At 39.2% G+C, this 16176-nt stretch overlaps 1 protein-coding gene across 1 annotated transcript; it reads right to left on the bottom strand.

Annotated features, from left to right (window-relative positions):
• Window positions 1–4195: 4195 nt before the first annotated feature.
• Window positions 4196–8311, bottom strand: LOC114910571 (uncharacterized protein C11orf98 homolog). Its single transcript, XM_029252250.1, has 4 exons — window positions 8250–8311; window positions 7506–7630; window positions 6997–7094; window positions 4196–4327 (listed from the first exon to the last, which is right to left on the bottom strand). Exons 1-4 carry the CDS (start codon window positions 8283–8285, stop codon window positions 4221–4223), a joined length of 366 nt encoding a protein of 121 aa, XP_029108083.1. The 5' UTR covers window positions 8286–8311; the 3' UTR covers window positions 4196–4220.
• Between the last annotated feature and the right edge of the window lie 7865 nt (window positions 8312–16176).

Raw genomic sequence — 16176 nt, 5'->3', positions numbered from 1 at the left:
TTAAAGGACAGTCGTCTTGTCTCTCACAGTGGAATAAATAGCAGTTCTCACTTCCAGCTGGTTTGTCTGGTTTGTACACAGCCCAGTTGCACTTAAAACCTGGAGAAAATCAAGACACTCAGAGAGGACTGTTTTTTTTTTCTTTTTTTTTTACATTTATAGGTTATTAATTAAAGTAGGTGGTCTTTGTTTGGCTGAGCCTTGTCCTCCTTGTTGAAATCATTAGCAGGGAATCATTAAGTTGCACTGATGGTGTAACTCGCTTCACACCCTTCACTTCTTACAAGAGACTCCACATCACAATGGTCTTGGCTGCTTAAGTGGTCACCGGAACTGGATGGATGTGTAGATAATTCACTCCATCACACCTTCCAAGCCTTCCCTGTAAATAACAGTACTGGTGTGCAGTGTTTACGGTATTCATAGTTTAGTACTTACACTGACTCTATTACTCAACTGTTTTTGTGTATGTGAAATGTGTCTTAGCTATTCAGGCACCTTCTTGGGAGCAGCAGTCGAGGAGACAAGCCTGCTGGGATGGACTGGCGTGCGCGTCCAACACCGTTGACTTCGCCAGGAAGGCCGCGCTGGCATTGACGATCAGATCAGGGTGAACTTTGGAGAAGCACTGCTCGGCAGCGGTTGCCGAGGAGGAGGCAGAGGCCCACAGGAGAGCTGCGTGGAGCAGCAGGCTCGCTGCCATCGCCCGAGCCTGGGAGCTGGACACAGCAAGGGCCACAAGATCGGCTCTCAGAGGCCGTGCGGGGAAGCGGTAGCAGCAAGCAGATCCAGACGGGTCCTGAGAAAGTGTGCACATTAGCATTTCCAAAACAAAAATACTTCTATTGCTTTAATAGTTTCTGAAACATAGTTCATACAAAAAATCAGGGGGAAAAAAAATCTGGTACATAGAGTTATGAACATTTCAATGATAAAAATGTTGTCCAGTTTAATAATCTTTAACAGCATTTTCCCCACAGTCTTATTTTCTAACATTTGTCTGATGCACAGCAAAAGTGACCAGTGTTTCCCATTCTTCCCATTAGCTGGCAGCAAAATTATCTCAGAAGTTATAGGAACAAAATCAAGGTAAAGGACCACCTTCATTCTATGTGTTTCCTTGTTTTATGTGTTCGTAGCTATTTGAGCGCTCCTGATTTCGGTGATTAATAACAAGATGAGGAATGCTGCACCCATTGATGGTATGGATCAATAAACAGCCTTCACTGGACAGAGTTATGCGGAGAGTTTTTATTTTTTTACTTTCAGTCATTTTTAAATTGGTTTTAACGTTAATGTAGAGCGGGGTGTGGTGGCGAGGCAGGTTTAGCCAGTGCCCGCTGTGTGGCAGGTCTGGGGTTCAAGCCCTGCTTGGGGTGCCTTGCGATGGACTAGCGTCACGTCCTGGGTGTATTCCCTCCCCCATTGGCCTTGCGCCCTGTGTTGCTGGGTTAGGCTCCGGTTTGCTGTGACCCCACTTAGGACAAGCGGTTGTTGACAATGCATGGACGTTAATGTACATTAAAGTTAATAAAGATGTTAAAATGAAAAGTCTTAATGTAGTTATATACAAGGTTTTTACATTATCTTACCTGTAAATAAATCAAGACGTGTTTTATTAAGTTCTTACTGACTCAACAATAAAATAAAAGCGGTTAATGAAAGTATGAGGGTGTGAGTGTAAATATTAAAGTTGAAAGCGTCCAGAAGCTGACAAACGTCAGACGCGTTTATATCATTGATGATTCGACAGCACGGAATTGGACATCGTGGAGATGACTCCGTGTTATCTTCAGAGATTTTAAACGAGGTTTAATTTTAATTGAGTCTGAAGTTAATAAAAAAATAATTCAACAAAAGTGTCACACTGCAAATGTAGCGTTTTACCTCGTCTCGTGCCGTATGCTTCTGGGACACAGCAGAACACTGCAACCCTGCACTGGAAAACAGGATATCGATCATGTATGGATGGGAAATGTTAGAGTACTTTCTCAATCTATTACAGCTTTTTCAGATGTTTTTTTTAAATTTTACCAAACCTAACCTGTTAAAAACCGGGTGGAGAGTGTCGCAGCACTTTCCACAGAGATGGCTGCGGGCAGGAGGCTGGCGAGAGAAGCGTGTGTGTGTGTGTGTGTGTGTGTGTGTGTGTGTGTGTGTGTGTGTGTGTGTGTGTGTGTGTGTGTGTGTGTGTGTGTGTGCGCTCACCAAGGGCAGCTTCTTGTCAGCACTCTTCCATGGGCTGGGATGAACACACACCCAGTGCTGCAGCTCGGCACCTTGACCTCGACACCTCTGGATCAAACTTCGTCCTGCCTCGCTAACACACCAAGAGCGCTGCCGAGAACGACACAAACAACAGCGACAATAAGCACTATCGTTACAGTGTTATTCTTATTATTAAAGCCATAACAATTTGGGGGGGGGGGGGGGGGGGGGTGTGCCCCCAACCTTCATTGTGGCTTAATTTGTTCCTTCATCATTTATATGTTACTCCATTGAGTATTATTGCTAATGTTTCTGGTCCAAAAACCCAGTTTTTGCTACTGCTTATTATCCTTATTGTCATTGTCCGGCCTTCTGTCATTACATGAACATTTTTCATTATTCATGATGTACTGTATTATAACTACATAGTATGTGTACGAACACAAAGCAGTGTTGCTCGTCGCGCGCACACGCTTCACATGATGATGATGATGAAGGCAGGCAGCCATATACATCAAAAAATATACCAGATGTGGCTCGAGTTGGCAAGAGGAGCAGAAATAATATCTCCGTGGATGGTGTTGTGTTCCATAGATTTCTTTATCGTAGGTCGCTTCGTGTTATGTATCAACGTACAGATATTATAATTTATACATAGGCTCGAGGCTGATGTGTGCACGGCACACAAAGAAAAATCTACACTCTACACATATTCTATACACGATATAAATCTGTTACACAACAACGTCAATCATGGGACGGTTAGGGTACGGATTCCGTACCACAGCCCTTTCCCACACTCGACGATTATAATGAGGCAAAAAAAAATCGCTTACAGAGACGTTAACACACTCACTGACACTCATACAAGCGGATATACTGTGTGTAATATAAAATATGTAATATTATAGAATATACAGTATATACAAATGAATGCGGAGGGGCACCTTGTTGTCCTTGTCGGGGAGTGTGACACTGACAGCAGCAGCGCGCGTCCCACCACGGTTCCACCATCTTCTTCTTATCTCCAGCAACAGCAGCCTCTCCACATTTTGCTCCTCTCTCTTCTCGTCACGAAAGTGACACTAACTGACTAAACACAAGACGAGCAGCAGCACGACAAGAATAACCCGGCAGCCGAGGCGGGGGCGCCGCGCCGCGCGCACACGGACGGACCGACACGGCAAAAAAGACGCTGCTGCGGCCACTGACTCTTGACTGCGATCGGATGTTGCTTCGGAGGAGCGCGCGCGTGTGTGTGAGCGTGAGCGTGAGCGAGCGCGCGCGCTGGCTGTCCCACCTCTCCTTCCTCGAGCACGTGCTCCCTGCCCAGCACCCGAAGCGCGACACGAACGGAACCCCACCGTTCGGACCGGTACCTGAGGCTGAGAGCGCGGCGCGCGGCCACGTGCTCCCGCCACCGAGCTCGTTCCCCCGCCGCGCAGAACAAAGAGAAGCGCGCGGAGGAGGAGGAGGAGGAGGAAAAGGAGCGGCCGCTTTTCCGTACAAAACCTGCCCTTCGCCTTCACTTCATTTTTTGCACTTTAGTTTTATGAAGTGAAAACAGACCCTGCGGATACAAGGAATGAGTCCGTTTCTCCGACAGTGCTGACCGTAACCGTAAAGTTAAGCTCCACCGTCTGTGGGCCGTGTGCTGTCGCGTGGAAAACACACCGCGTACGAAAGAGTGTTGTACACAGCAGTGTAAACTGTGTGTGTGAATGTGCGCAGTAACAGAAATACTGTACATTATATACTCAAACATGCACGTACAATGGATGTATCAAATGGATCAGGACACAAAATCCAAGACAAGTCTTATTGGGGACGAGGAGAACAGGTTTAAATTTAAAATAGAAAAAAGACAGGATTTGTCATTTCAAAACAAGGCCTTCTTCATTTCATATTGTTGGATTCCACTCTTGCTTCAGGGTACAGAATATCTTGAATTCCTGCTAAATGTACTCAGTTCCATTTTGTGGTTTAGTGTCTCTCATGAGTCAGTGCAGGTCTCACTGAGCACTTTGCACCTCTTCCATTTCCACATCTTGGTCGGCTGTGGTCTTCTTTTTCTTCCTGGATGCAGAAGAAGGAGCTTTTTTCACTGGTGCCGCTTCCGCTATTATGGAAAAAACATCAAGTTGGGCTATTTTAAATGACACGCGTAATCCCGACATAACAGGCACAAAAATTATAATACGATTTGTGTGACTAAAGTCATTCACCTATGCAGTGCCAAAGAGATCTAGCAAAAGCATGTTTAAAACGGGTAATATTTAAAGAACGTTACATAATGATACCCATTATCCATTATCTTTCTATTTCTACATGTAAAATACATACAAGTACACTGGTTGCCTTTGTGACAAACACTGAAATAACTATACACAGATATTTACATTTATTAATTTAGCTGATGCTTTTTTCCAAAGCAACTTACAATGTTAAGGTTACAATTATTTACCCAGTTATACAGGTGGGTCATTTTACTGGAGCAATTCAGGGTAAGTACCTTGTTCAAGCCAGGTACTACAGCCCGAGGTGAGACTCGAACCTACAACCTTTGGGTCCAAAGGCAGTCACGCTAACCACTGTCCCCTAATTAACTAGATAAATAAACTACAAAATGTATTTTCTTCACTGCTGCTGAGTGAAATTTGATACAATCCATCTGCAGAAAAACAGTTTCTGGGAACAGCACACAGCAGGAAACTTCTTAATTAAAAAGAAATAAAAACTTAATGGAAAAAAAAATTAAAAATAAAACTCACAAAACAATCATCTGAATGTACATATGCACATAGATCTATCTCAGCTCATATAATACGTCAGCCAGACATAAGAAGCGTTGCACATACCCACTCAGTTCCCCCTCTGGCAAAGTTTGCAAAGCAGGCCCTTGTTTCTATGTGTTTTACAGCACTCATTATCCATTTCTTTAATTTTTTTAATTGACTTAAATGTATGTTCCTTAAATAAAAAAAAAAAAAAAAAAAAACGCATATGGAGACATTTCTATTTTCACTTTAAATTAGTTATAATTTTAATGTACTGTAGCTCAAAGTTAATAAAACATGTAAAAATGTAAAAGTTGTACAATGTATTAACAGAACCCATCTTCTAAATATTCTAGGGAGCTCTGTATTATAAACCTTAATGGTTTTGTAGATAAAGCTGAAAGTGGTCAAAAGTTTACAAATGGTGGACATGCTTATGCGAAGATCAGTCAATTAGGATTGAAGAGGAGTTTGTGATAACCATGCATTTTCAACTGAAATTTAATTTTAACATAGTTTGAAGTTTGGCACTTCATCAGCTGTACTACAACCAAACCACATACACACGAACAGAATCTGCAATTATTACTGACTAGTCTCCTTTACATCTGAAATTTTCTATGTGAAACATTTTTCCATCTTCTTCGCACCACCAAGATCAAGATTTTATTAAACTGGTGCCCCACAGCTTTGCCATCACTTCACCGACAATACTTTTTCACCCTGTCATTACCGTTTTTCCTTCTCAAGGAAATCTATTGTAGGCTCTTTTCCTGACATGCTATGGAGCTGTGGAAAGTGTTTAAAAACAAAAAATATACACAGTTTTTACAAATATACTTTTTCCAGAATGCTTACCAGATCAACTTCATCAAGTGGAGATCTCAAAACAAAATTGTGACAAATGTAGCTATAAACTTCTCTTTTTTTTTAAAAAATTTCCTAAGTTCTATTGTGGCCGGCAAGCGTACTATCCAGAGAGAGATATGAAGAGCTCCATTGACTGGAAATAATCCCATGGTAAATACACTCACTGAGCACTTTACTGGGAGCACGATACCAGTACTGGGTATGGCCTCCCTTTGCTCTCAGAACAGCCTCAATTCTTCATGGAATGAATTCTACAAGATGTTGGATACATTTCCTTGAAAGCATTCTGGTCCATGTTGACATGATTGCATCATGCAATTTCTGCAGATTCGTCAGCTGTGCATTCTTACAGCAAATCTCCCATTTTACCACTTCCCAAAGCGTTCAACTGGACTCACATCTGGTGACTGGCAAGGCCACTGAAGAACCCTGAACTTATTGTCATGTTCATGAAACCAGTTTGAGATGACTTTTGCTTTGTCACATGGTGCATTATCATGCTGGAAGTAGCCATTAGAAGATGGGTAAATTGTGGCCATAAAGGGATGGTCAGCAACAATACTTAGATAGAGTGTGGCGTCCCTCTGCTATTGTAGCCCATCCGCTTCAAGGTTCGACATGTTGTGTATTCTGAGAAGCTTTTCTGCTCACCACAGTTGTAAAGAGTGATTATCTAAATTACCATAGCCTTTCTGTCAGCTCAAACCATTCTGGTCATTCTCCTCTGACCTCTCCCATCAATAAGGTGTTTCGGTACGAAGAACTGCCACTCACTGGATGGTTTTTGTTTCTCGCACCATTATGAGTAAACTCTAGAGACTGTTGTGCATCAAAATCCCAGGATCCCAGCAGTTAGAGAAATACTCAAACCAGACCGTCTGGCACCAACAATCATGCCACGGTCAAAATCACACAAATCACATTTTTCCCCCATTCTGGTGTTTGATGTGAACATTAACTGAAGCTCCTGACCTGTACCCGGATGATTTTATGCTTTGCGCTGCTGCCATATGACTGGTTGATTAAATTATTGCATGAATAAGCAGGTGTACAGGTGTTCCTAATAAGTGCTTGGCGAGTTTACACGTTTCATGATATGTATAAAATGAGCTTGACAACATGTGCCTAACTCTCAAGTCACCTTCCACAGATGCTTTCTCACGCTCCATGTGTTGTAACTGTTTGATCAGCTTGCGGCGCTTCTTTCCTGATAGAGTGATATTTGCTCGCGGACTGGAACTAAGGGGAAAGAAAAAGTTAAAGATTCATGGAATGTGGGCATTTTTTATATTCACAGTATAATTACTTCCTACAGCAATAATGTAGATAGAATATAGTTCACATGTTTCATTGCTTAAGATAAATGACGAACTTTGACAATAAAAAAAATCCTTAATGCTAGTAAATTCTCTGTGCACTAAATTAAATCCAACAGTAGTCAACAACATATTTTGACTTTTCATTACTTTATGACAGATAAAAAGGTCTGAAAAAGTTGTAGTGTGGCTAAGAAGTAGCATAAACGTAAACTATATCTTCAGCTGTACCGTTTGCAAACTGTATAACGTTACCTTTATTGGTTTCTGAGTGATATTCACCGTTCTCTCATGTTTGGTAATGTTTTGTGTTTCCCAGGGAAGAAATACTTACACTCTCTTCTTTAGGTGATGAACAGTAATGAGTCCTTTGTCAACTACTGCTCCTACAATTTTGTGCTTATGCCGCTTTTCCTTTGACAACGTTCGCCTGCGTTTAAAAAGTTTTTTTCCAAGTTCCTACAGGAATAAAAGAAACATTAAACATGTAGGTGCACAATTAATGATAGTAATAGCAGGTTCATGTGACTAGTAGGAGTGAATAGTGCACTATCCAAACCCCATGGTAACAGAGCAGGTACTCGGCCAGCAGGTGGTGTAGTGGTTAGGGCTGCTGCTGCTTTGCAATAGAAGAAGTCCATACTCTATTCAACTTGATTAAAGTACTTACCCCGAACTGCTACTATAGAAATACCCCACTACATAAATGGTTGTGTCATTGTAAAGTTGATTAATCTTGTAAGTCAAATACAAGGTAGGGTTATTTAGCACAGTCAGCTGCGCATATATCACTGACTTTGGTAATGCAGGCACCACTGTAGTGATTGAAGTTCATAAGAAAACAAAAGGCATGTGCGGAAATGCACCTAAAACAACCGCCAGACTAATTTCTTTACGTTTTTTAATTAATGTCAGAAAATTTGTGAAGATCATGAAAGTCTCACTCGCTGATCGGTTAAAAACTGAAATAATTCAATCATAACTTCGCCAATTTATTTCTCAGGGCACATACTAAAAGAATCAATATTGAAATTAACATCAATACAGAAGACACTAACTTAAAGTCCTTTAAACTTACAGTTTTCGGTCTGTTAATCTTGCCTCCTGGAGCCATGCTTGCTACACGTGCCGCCTCTTCCGGTTTTCATCCATTGTTTTTCAGTGGTTAGCATGCTATGCGATCCTATACTACTATTGGCTGTCTTGGTTGCCAATCACAAATGATCGTCCACTTATATGAGTGTTGGACGGAGGGGCGTACTTAAGTGCATGAGAGGGTATAATACTATACTCATCAGTAATTACATATGCGTTACCATTTTGCCCGAATAGAAAAATCAAATACGAAAATAAAAATGAAAGAAAAATCCAGTATTTAAAAAAATAATGATCATTATATTTTTTTACAGTTAATAAAGTTAATTTTTTAACAACCAAAACTTTGGGCGGCACAATGGCGCAGCAGGTAGGCCTGGTATGTCCTGTCTGGACTTTGGATTTGAGTCCTACTTAGTCTCTGTGGAGTCCCCATGTTCTACCAATATTAGGACAGATTTCCTCCCAGAGTACACTGCCTCACAACCCGATGAGTATTTTGTTACTCAACATTATATTTCTTCATAGGTACATACCTGTATGCAAACACTCTGAAAATCAGAACTGTGTTCAATATTTTAATAATGCGTCCATAGTGCTGCTGCCTCACAGCGCCTGGGTGGTATGAGAGAACGTGGGTTCGATCCCCGTTCAGTCTGTGTGGAGTTTGCATGTTCTCCCCGTGTCTGCATGGTTTTCCACCAGGTGCTCTGGTTTCCTCCCACAGTCCAAAGACATGCTGTTCAGCTTCCCCCATAGTGTGTGAGTGACACTGAGAGAGTGTGTGTTTCACTGATGTATGGATGAGTGAGTCGCCCATTGTAAGTAGTGTCTCTAGCAGTGTAAGTCACCACGGTGAATGAGGTGTGTGGGCTGGTAACACTACACAGAGTTCATTGTAAGTCGCTTTGGAGAAAAGCGTCTGCTAAGTGAATAAATGTAAATGTAGTTCCCAAATCAACATTGTTAGACTTAATTCCGTATTTTCCACTTGCAGTCCAGTTATATGTTTTTTATTTCGCCTTAGTCTCAACCGTTCTGCTTTTCTTTGTCTCATTGGATGCATACATTTTGTAAGAAAAAAAAACATTAATCATAGCATTCCCTGTGCTGCAGATTTTACTGGAATTAAAAACATCTTCCTGAGCTGGACTACTGTTTTCATAAAGTAACAATCAAAGTTTACTGATATTTTCAGGCATTGCACTGGTCCTGGAGAACCTGCACTTTCGAACATACTGCTTTTTATTCCATCAGAGGGATTGAATGATTATGTTTGATCGATTCCAGCACTTTATTATCAATTAAACACTGGGCTTAGTGTCATTTATAAGGAAGAAAACTAACCCCTGAAGTACGCTATCAAGCAGAGCAACATAAAGTCATAGCTGATTATAATTATGTTGAATATGTGATAGTGATCCTATTATTCATTGTTTTTGGTTATAAGTACCTGAAATATGAGTTATATTCATTAAGTCAGAATGTATTCTATAGACATTTAAGAATGTTATGCAGTACTCTGTTTTGAATGTTTCTGAGTATCTTTGGAGCTAAAACAAATTGTTTCGGGAGATGGAAATGCTTCTTGATGTATGAGTTAACGTTCCTGAACGGGAAAACTTGTTTTGAGCAATTTAAAAAAAGATCCATTGTACTGTTACGGCAATTTCCAAAGATGACCACAAGGTGTCAGTGTTGCTCAAAGAATTGGACTCATCCATAAGGGAGCCTTTGAATTTGTTCAAACTGCAATACACATTTTCTTCACGGGATGGCAGTATTGTCCGGTAAAATATGTAAAATGAAAACAAGCAAATAACTGCGCTGTTTTTATGAATTTTACTTGCACGTGTGCTGGTAGCCACAATCTCCGAATAGCTGCAGACTTTGTATAAGACATTATATTACAGATTAATGATATCCACCCATAACTAAATAAAATAATTCAACTGGGCCCTTGTAAGTGTGAAGCTGAATGTTTTTTTTTTTTTACTCCAACTGTAAACATACATCCATAAAAAGTGAAAGGATTCACAAAGCAGGCACAAAGAAGCAGCCTGCAGAGGGACAGAAACAGAGCAACTGTGATTTTTAAAATATGACAACAGAAAACAAAAATGCAATATTAATACAATTCTTGTGCAATAAACGTGAGAGATAGTTATGAAGGATCGGCTGAAGAACATATTGTATAGAGGGCACAGAGGAAGGGACAATTTTATGAAAAGATGGCATTCTAGAAGATTTACTGCATTTTCAAAAAGAAGAGTATCTGTCTGACAATGTTTAATGTTTTTATCTTGGGAAATAAAAATGGGGCCCAAATAATAAAAAAAAAAAAAAAAAAAAAAAAACTGGCAGGCTATAAGAAGTGCTGGAGATATGTTAAATATATTCTAATGAGTGAACTCTGTGTTCCCAACTGGTGTAAACTGATACTTGTTGGCTACATTTTTCGATAAGTACAAGGAATTGTAAAGCTCTCAGGAAATAAATTTTGGTTTTTGAAAAACTAAAGTGCAATCAAAAGAAGTGTCCATTATGTATTTTATACAGGGGCTTTAAAACAGATGGATTTGTAAACATTACTACTTTTTTAAAGTGTTTGGATTATGAGGGAAAACTGCATTCCCCAAAACGACTTTTTTATTACAATGGACAGAACCTTGAGTTCATTAAACAGAACGGACTGTGGGTACATATATAATAAATATTTGCAGTAGCGTCTCCATGTATCAAACACACAGTAAACCAAGGAACACCATTCTTTTTACACAGAATTTTGTATTAGAAGTGAAAAATATACAAACACTTGTGTTAAAAAGTGCAAAAATTATATCGCTTCTAAATAGCAGAAGCTTCTGTTATAGTGTTCTCTCGCTATGTCCACACATGAACTAAAAGTAAAAACTATTCAGTGAGTAAAACTGCAGGTAAAATGTAATTCATTTGGCCCAGATATTAGTTCAGTGTCATAGTTTTGTACATTGTGATAGTTATTACAGATTTTTCATTAAAGACATGTTTTAGAACAAGATGGCATTCTGAGTCTCCTAATTGTTGTTTAACTCCAAGCTCCACAGGATTGCTGCGGTCTACCTGAACAATGAAAAATCTCTAGTATTAAGGAAATTGTGTGAGTTTACTTTTTTATGAATTTCCAGATAAACACCACTCAGAGTTAATTTAATTGTTTCAGTTTAGCGCTAGGCCTGTCCATTAAAACTGAAATGACTAACTTTGGAAAGTTGCCCGTATCAATGTTTTGTTAGTCCTACAGCCTCTTTCACACCTGATACGGATCTATCATAACTTTAGTTCTTACAGGTGTTCTTCCCTGTGTATCTCTGCACTTCTCACGTACAGAAAAGTGCTTTTGCAGAAAAAAAGCCTTTTGAGCAGGCATAGTGTTTCTGGAGTAAGGCACTTCCTTTTCAATAACGACTAAAATGAACACAATGGTGCTCAAACTGACATCCAAAAGCCCTGGGATATAAGCAATAATTCAAAAACTTCAATGTGTGGCAATTTTACTTTAACCAAGAAGCTCATTGTATGATGTTTTGATAAATCAAAATATATAAAACATAATAACTGTTAACGTGAAAATTACTGTATGCATGTGGAAAATGATTTACGTCAAATTTCTAAATTGAGTGGATGCTACTGTTCATTATAAATAAATAGAAAACTCATACAAATAGCATTTCTTTAAAATTGCATATTTGTGGTTAGGGATATTCTAGTTGAAGAATATATGTGGTGATGTATTTAAAAACATACCTTCATTTTTCCAATGTACAGTAAGACTGAAAACTGATATGTTTCATTACAAAATCTTTATTACTTTAATGATTTAATGAAGTTGACAAAAAAAATACGGAACATAATATGCTTAAGAAATAAATATTTAATAATTAACAAATATGGTTTTTTATGTAATTTCAGTTGATAGGCTTCACAAGGATGGCTAGTTGAGCTCGACAAAGATAGTTTTTAGCAGTTTTACTTTAGTACAAAGTACTTTAATCTGAAGTTAAATAATATGAAATAATATCCTTCATTTTTTAATCTGGTACCTATTTCAAAACATCTTATTTCAAATAGTTTTATTATTTTATAAATTTAATTTTATGTATTGTTTCATCATTTGTCTTGAGTTTAACGGAAATTAATTCACATCTTATTTAGAAACATTGGGTTGTGTCATTTTATTTAATCCTGTTTTAATAGTCAAATAATTATTATGAAGATTTATATATTTATTAATTCGCAGTTTCCTCCAAAGTGACTTACTGTATTAGGCTTGTATGAAAGGCCGTCTACAGTTACAGATATTAATCCATTTAAACAGCTGACTGGTTTAAAATATCTAGGAAGTTTAGCTTGACACCAAACACCAGAAAGGCGCTTTGTCTGAACCAGGGATGTGGCATCGTTTGTCCGGGTCCTTGTGATCATTTCCAGTTATTTATTTATCTGACACTTTTCTCCAAAGCTTCTTACAATGATTTGCCCATTTATACAGCAAGGTAACTTTTATTGAACCAATTCAGGGTAAGTACCTTGATCAAGGGTAATACAGGAGGATGTGGAATTCAAACCTTTTGACTTCTCATTGCGAAGGATTAGAACTAACCCTAAGACAACATTAAGAATACACTATATTACCAATATTTTGCAGTCATATATACAAAGATATGAATATATGTAGTATATATAGTGCAAGAGTATTTACTATTCATTATATAAAGTGCACTCTCGTTCAGGACAAGTTTCAAGAAGTGTATGAGGTGTAAATGCCGAAAAATTACTTTCCCTCTACTTTTCTTGTAGGGTTTCTCTGTTTTTGTGATTTGTTCGTGTACCTTACAAATGTTTTTGCCAACATATTTGTAAAAATGCATTTTAGTGCATTAATTTATTTGATTAAATGTATACCTAATGTTGGAACTGCATATTAGAGACTTATAGTCATCTGCCTAAACACACATTGATACACTGTCACAAAAAATCTCCATAGTGTTATTTGACTCACATTTTTTCTTATAATTTGAATTTTATGGATTGACTTATCTTTTCATTTTTGAACTGGAGGAATCTATTTTCTTTCCATTCCCCGGTGAATGTTCTTCGCCGTTGACGGTACAAGACTTGATGCTGATTAAATTTTGACTTTATAAATTCGAAAACGACAATACTGTTGAAATGAAAGAATAAGTTGATGGTCTGTTTAAATTATCTCTTTGCAGAGCCATTCAGGGTCAAGGTTTTCGGAAATTTGTATTTCTCGTCCTGCTTATTATGCATGTGTAATACATTATAGTTAGCCACTATTCACTAGCGAATTATAACACATTATACTACAGGGAAGAAAAATCACTGAGACCGGGTCCTGGAGATCAAGTGTGACTATTTATCCTTGTGAAAAAGCTGAAGAACACAGCCTAGGGGAACAAGGAGAGATTTAACAGATATATTAGCTGTTGTTGCCCTGGCTACCTCCAGTTTTCAGGTCATCCATCAGCATGCTATTATGATCTCACAGTGGCTGAAGCCGAAGACTCCCAGAGGAAGCCAACGAGAGGCCAGTGACAGGGAGGCAACAGCATGTACACATGGCTCCTGTCCAGCACCCACTCCCTGGAGCACGGCGCTGACCTCCTCTGTCTCTAATCGAGTGTGTGCCACACCCGTGTTTACCCAGCACTTCCCTGTATCTCCAACGTTAGGCTTCACTCAAGCTGTAAACACCCACCTAAAGGCTGACTGATAGAGTGGCCGGTTCCACAGAGGAACCATTATTCAGAGAGGAGAGCGGGGAAGGATATCATGAATTCCTGAGGAACCAAGCTTTGCCTTTGAACTGCCTGCCCACTGGTATCTCTTACAGCACTCCGCTTCACAGGGCTGAAGTCCGTGATCTGGCAAAAACTGGAGGGAAAAGTTCACACACAAACATACACACAGTGCCGTACTCAAAAAATAAACTCTGATCTTGAGAAGCATAATATAAGACGTGGAATCCATGTAGGTACAGCAGAGTATTATCACAGAAAGGAGGGAGAATTCAGTCGGTGCATGTCAGGACGCCTGGAGGAAGATCAAAACACAGTGTTTCCCCATCATCATGGTACTCCAGCCAGTTTCAGTGCTGTATGATCCTTCAGGCAACAGCAGTGCACTTATGCACCAACACATTCCAGCCATATAATGATGTGTTTTCCATTAATTCTCCAAAGGACTGGGACACTGAAGAGGTCCTCTGAGGGGGGGACTAATATTTATTCATGTGGCTTTTCTCCAAAGCGAAGTACAAATCAGGGTAAACTGAAGTGCATGAACAGAGACACAGGATTATCAATGCACAGCTTGTGTGTCTGATACCACCATGTTGCTGGTTCACATCCCTCAAGTAGCTGCCTGTAAAAGTGGGAGTAAAACAGCAAATACACAGATATTCATAGGAGTCATTAATGTAGCTCTCGGGAAAGAAATGGCTCCAAAAGACTTGGGTTTTGAGACTCCTGATGTGTTTTTCTTTATGGGTTCTGAACCCTGTCTTGAATACAAATACCTGCGAACGAAAGGCAGGAAGAGTGTTGAGGCAACATGACTGCAGCTGACAGGGATCAGCAAGATTAACTTTTATTGTTCTTTTCAGAAAGGATCTCTGTCCGAATAAGCGGATTGCTCCTGACCCGACGAGGTCTAAAAAGGCAAATGACACAACACATCATGTGGAAATGAAATGGACATGAACAAAGAACCAGCCCTCTTCGCAAATTAAACATTGCACTTTGAGCGCGCTTGTCTTTTCCCGGTTCCCAACATTACAGCTGACTCCTGCACCACCGCAAAAAATCCAGATGAATTACACGGCACTTCATTTAGAAAAGGCCACAGAAGTTCATGGGTCCGTGGCAAGAAAGCCCACTAGAAACCAGAAAATAAAGCTCCTGTTTTCAGGAACTTCGGCTTTGACTGCGATGACTGGAGCAGGATACAGTAGTCATGTTTGTGAAGTCCAATTTCGGAGCGGTCCAAGATCCTTTCAGAAAGGGATTTTTGATCCATTAAAAAACGTTGAAGGCAGTCTTCTCAGTCAGGTTGATCTTGGAAAAGAAAGCTCAGCAGAAACAGTCAGGGCAATTTCTGAATCTGTACTGCAACAACCACAGAAGGAACAGAGGAAAACTTTAGCCTTAGACTAACGTTTACTAACCAGAGAAATATGTCGGCTGATCAATTTCCACTTGCAAAAAAAAAAAAAAACATATGATAAATGTTAAGAAGGGTGAAAACGTGGACTCCAAATGTAACTAATACAAATACACAAATCAGCTGGTTCACATTCCCAAAACAAAGAAGTTCTTTGTAGCATTTAGATGTGTTTGTCCTAAAAAACACGCCAAAATTAAAATCTAATTGAAAAGGAATAAAAAAGTTAATGAACAACAATAAGGCATGATGATTTGTTAGAAGACAGCAATCAATAAATGTTAAAGTGTCTCCTCACACAAAGTGGCAAGAGTGAAGAAGTTAAAATATTTGTAATGACCATTAGGAAATGTCACTAAAATAGACACAGTTCTAAACGAAAAATACATTGTAATTCCATTCTATAAAACACAGTTTTGCCAGATAATTTCATTTCAATATAATTCATTTCTGAAATAAACTAAAGTGAAATCAAATAAATGTGCATTGCTCCCAATCCACTTCTCCATTACAGAGCATCCATGAAATGTTTGCATCACTTGAAAATTCAGACAATTAATATTTTTATTCCATTGCACAACATGGGAAAAATAAATTTCCAAGCAAAAAAATACAAGTACCACCCAACCCCTGGCTTCACAACACATTTGCCCTGGTGCCACATCCAAAAAACAACACTTAGAGGG

This window comes from Scleropages formosus, chromosome 5, assembly GCF_900964775.1.
Source record: "Scleropages formosus chromosome 5, fSclFor1.1, whole genome shotgun sequence".
Taxonomy (NCBI): Eukaryota; Metazoa; Chordata; class Actinopteri; order Osteoglossiformes; family Osteoglossidae; genus Scleropages; species Scleropages formosus.
Note: the sequence above shows the minus strand (reverse complement) of the source record. Positions and strands in the feature narration are given on the sequence as shown.

Excerpts from the sequence above, each read along its gene's own strand:
- LOC114910571 (XM_029252250.1), bottom strand. The coding sequence starts at position 8,285 with ATGGCTCCAGGAGGCAAGATTAACAGACCGAAAACT. Across the intron at positions 7,631-8,249 it reads AGATTAACAGACCGAAAACT|GAACTTGGAAAAAAACTTTT; the intron begins GTAAGTTTAAAG and ends TTATTCCTGTAG. Across the intron at positions 7,095-7,505 it reads CATCACCTAAAGAAGAGAGT|TTCCAGTCCGCGAGCAAATA; the intron begins GTAAGTATTTCT and ends CTTTCCCCTTAG.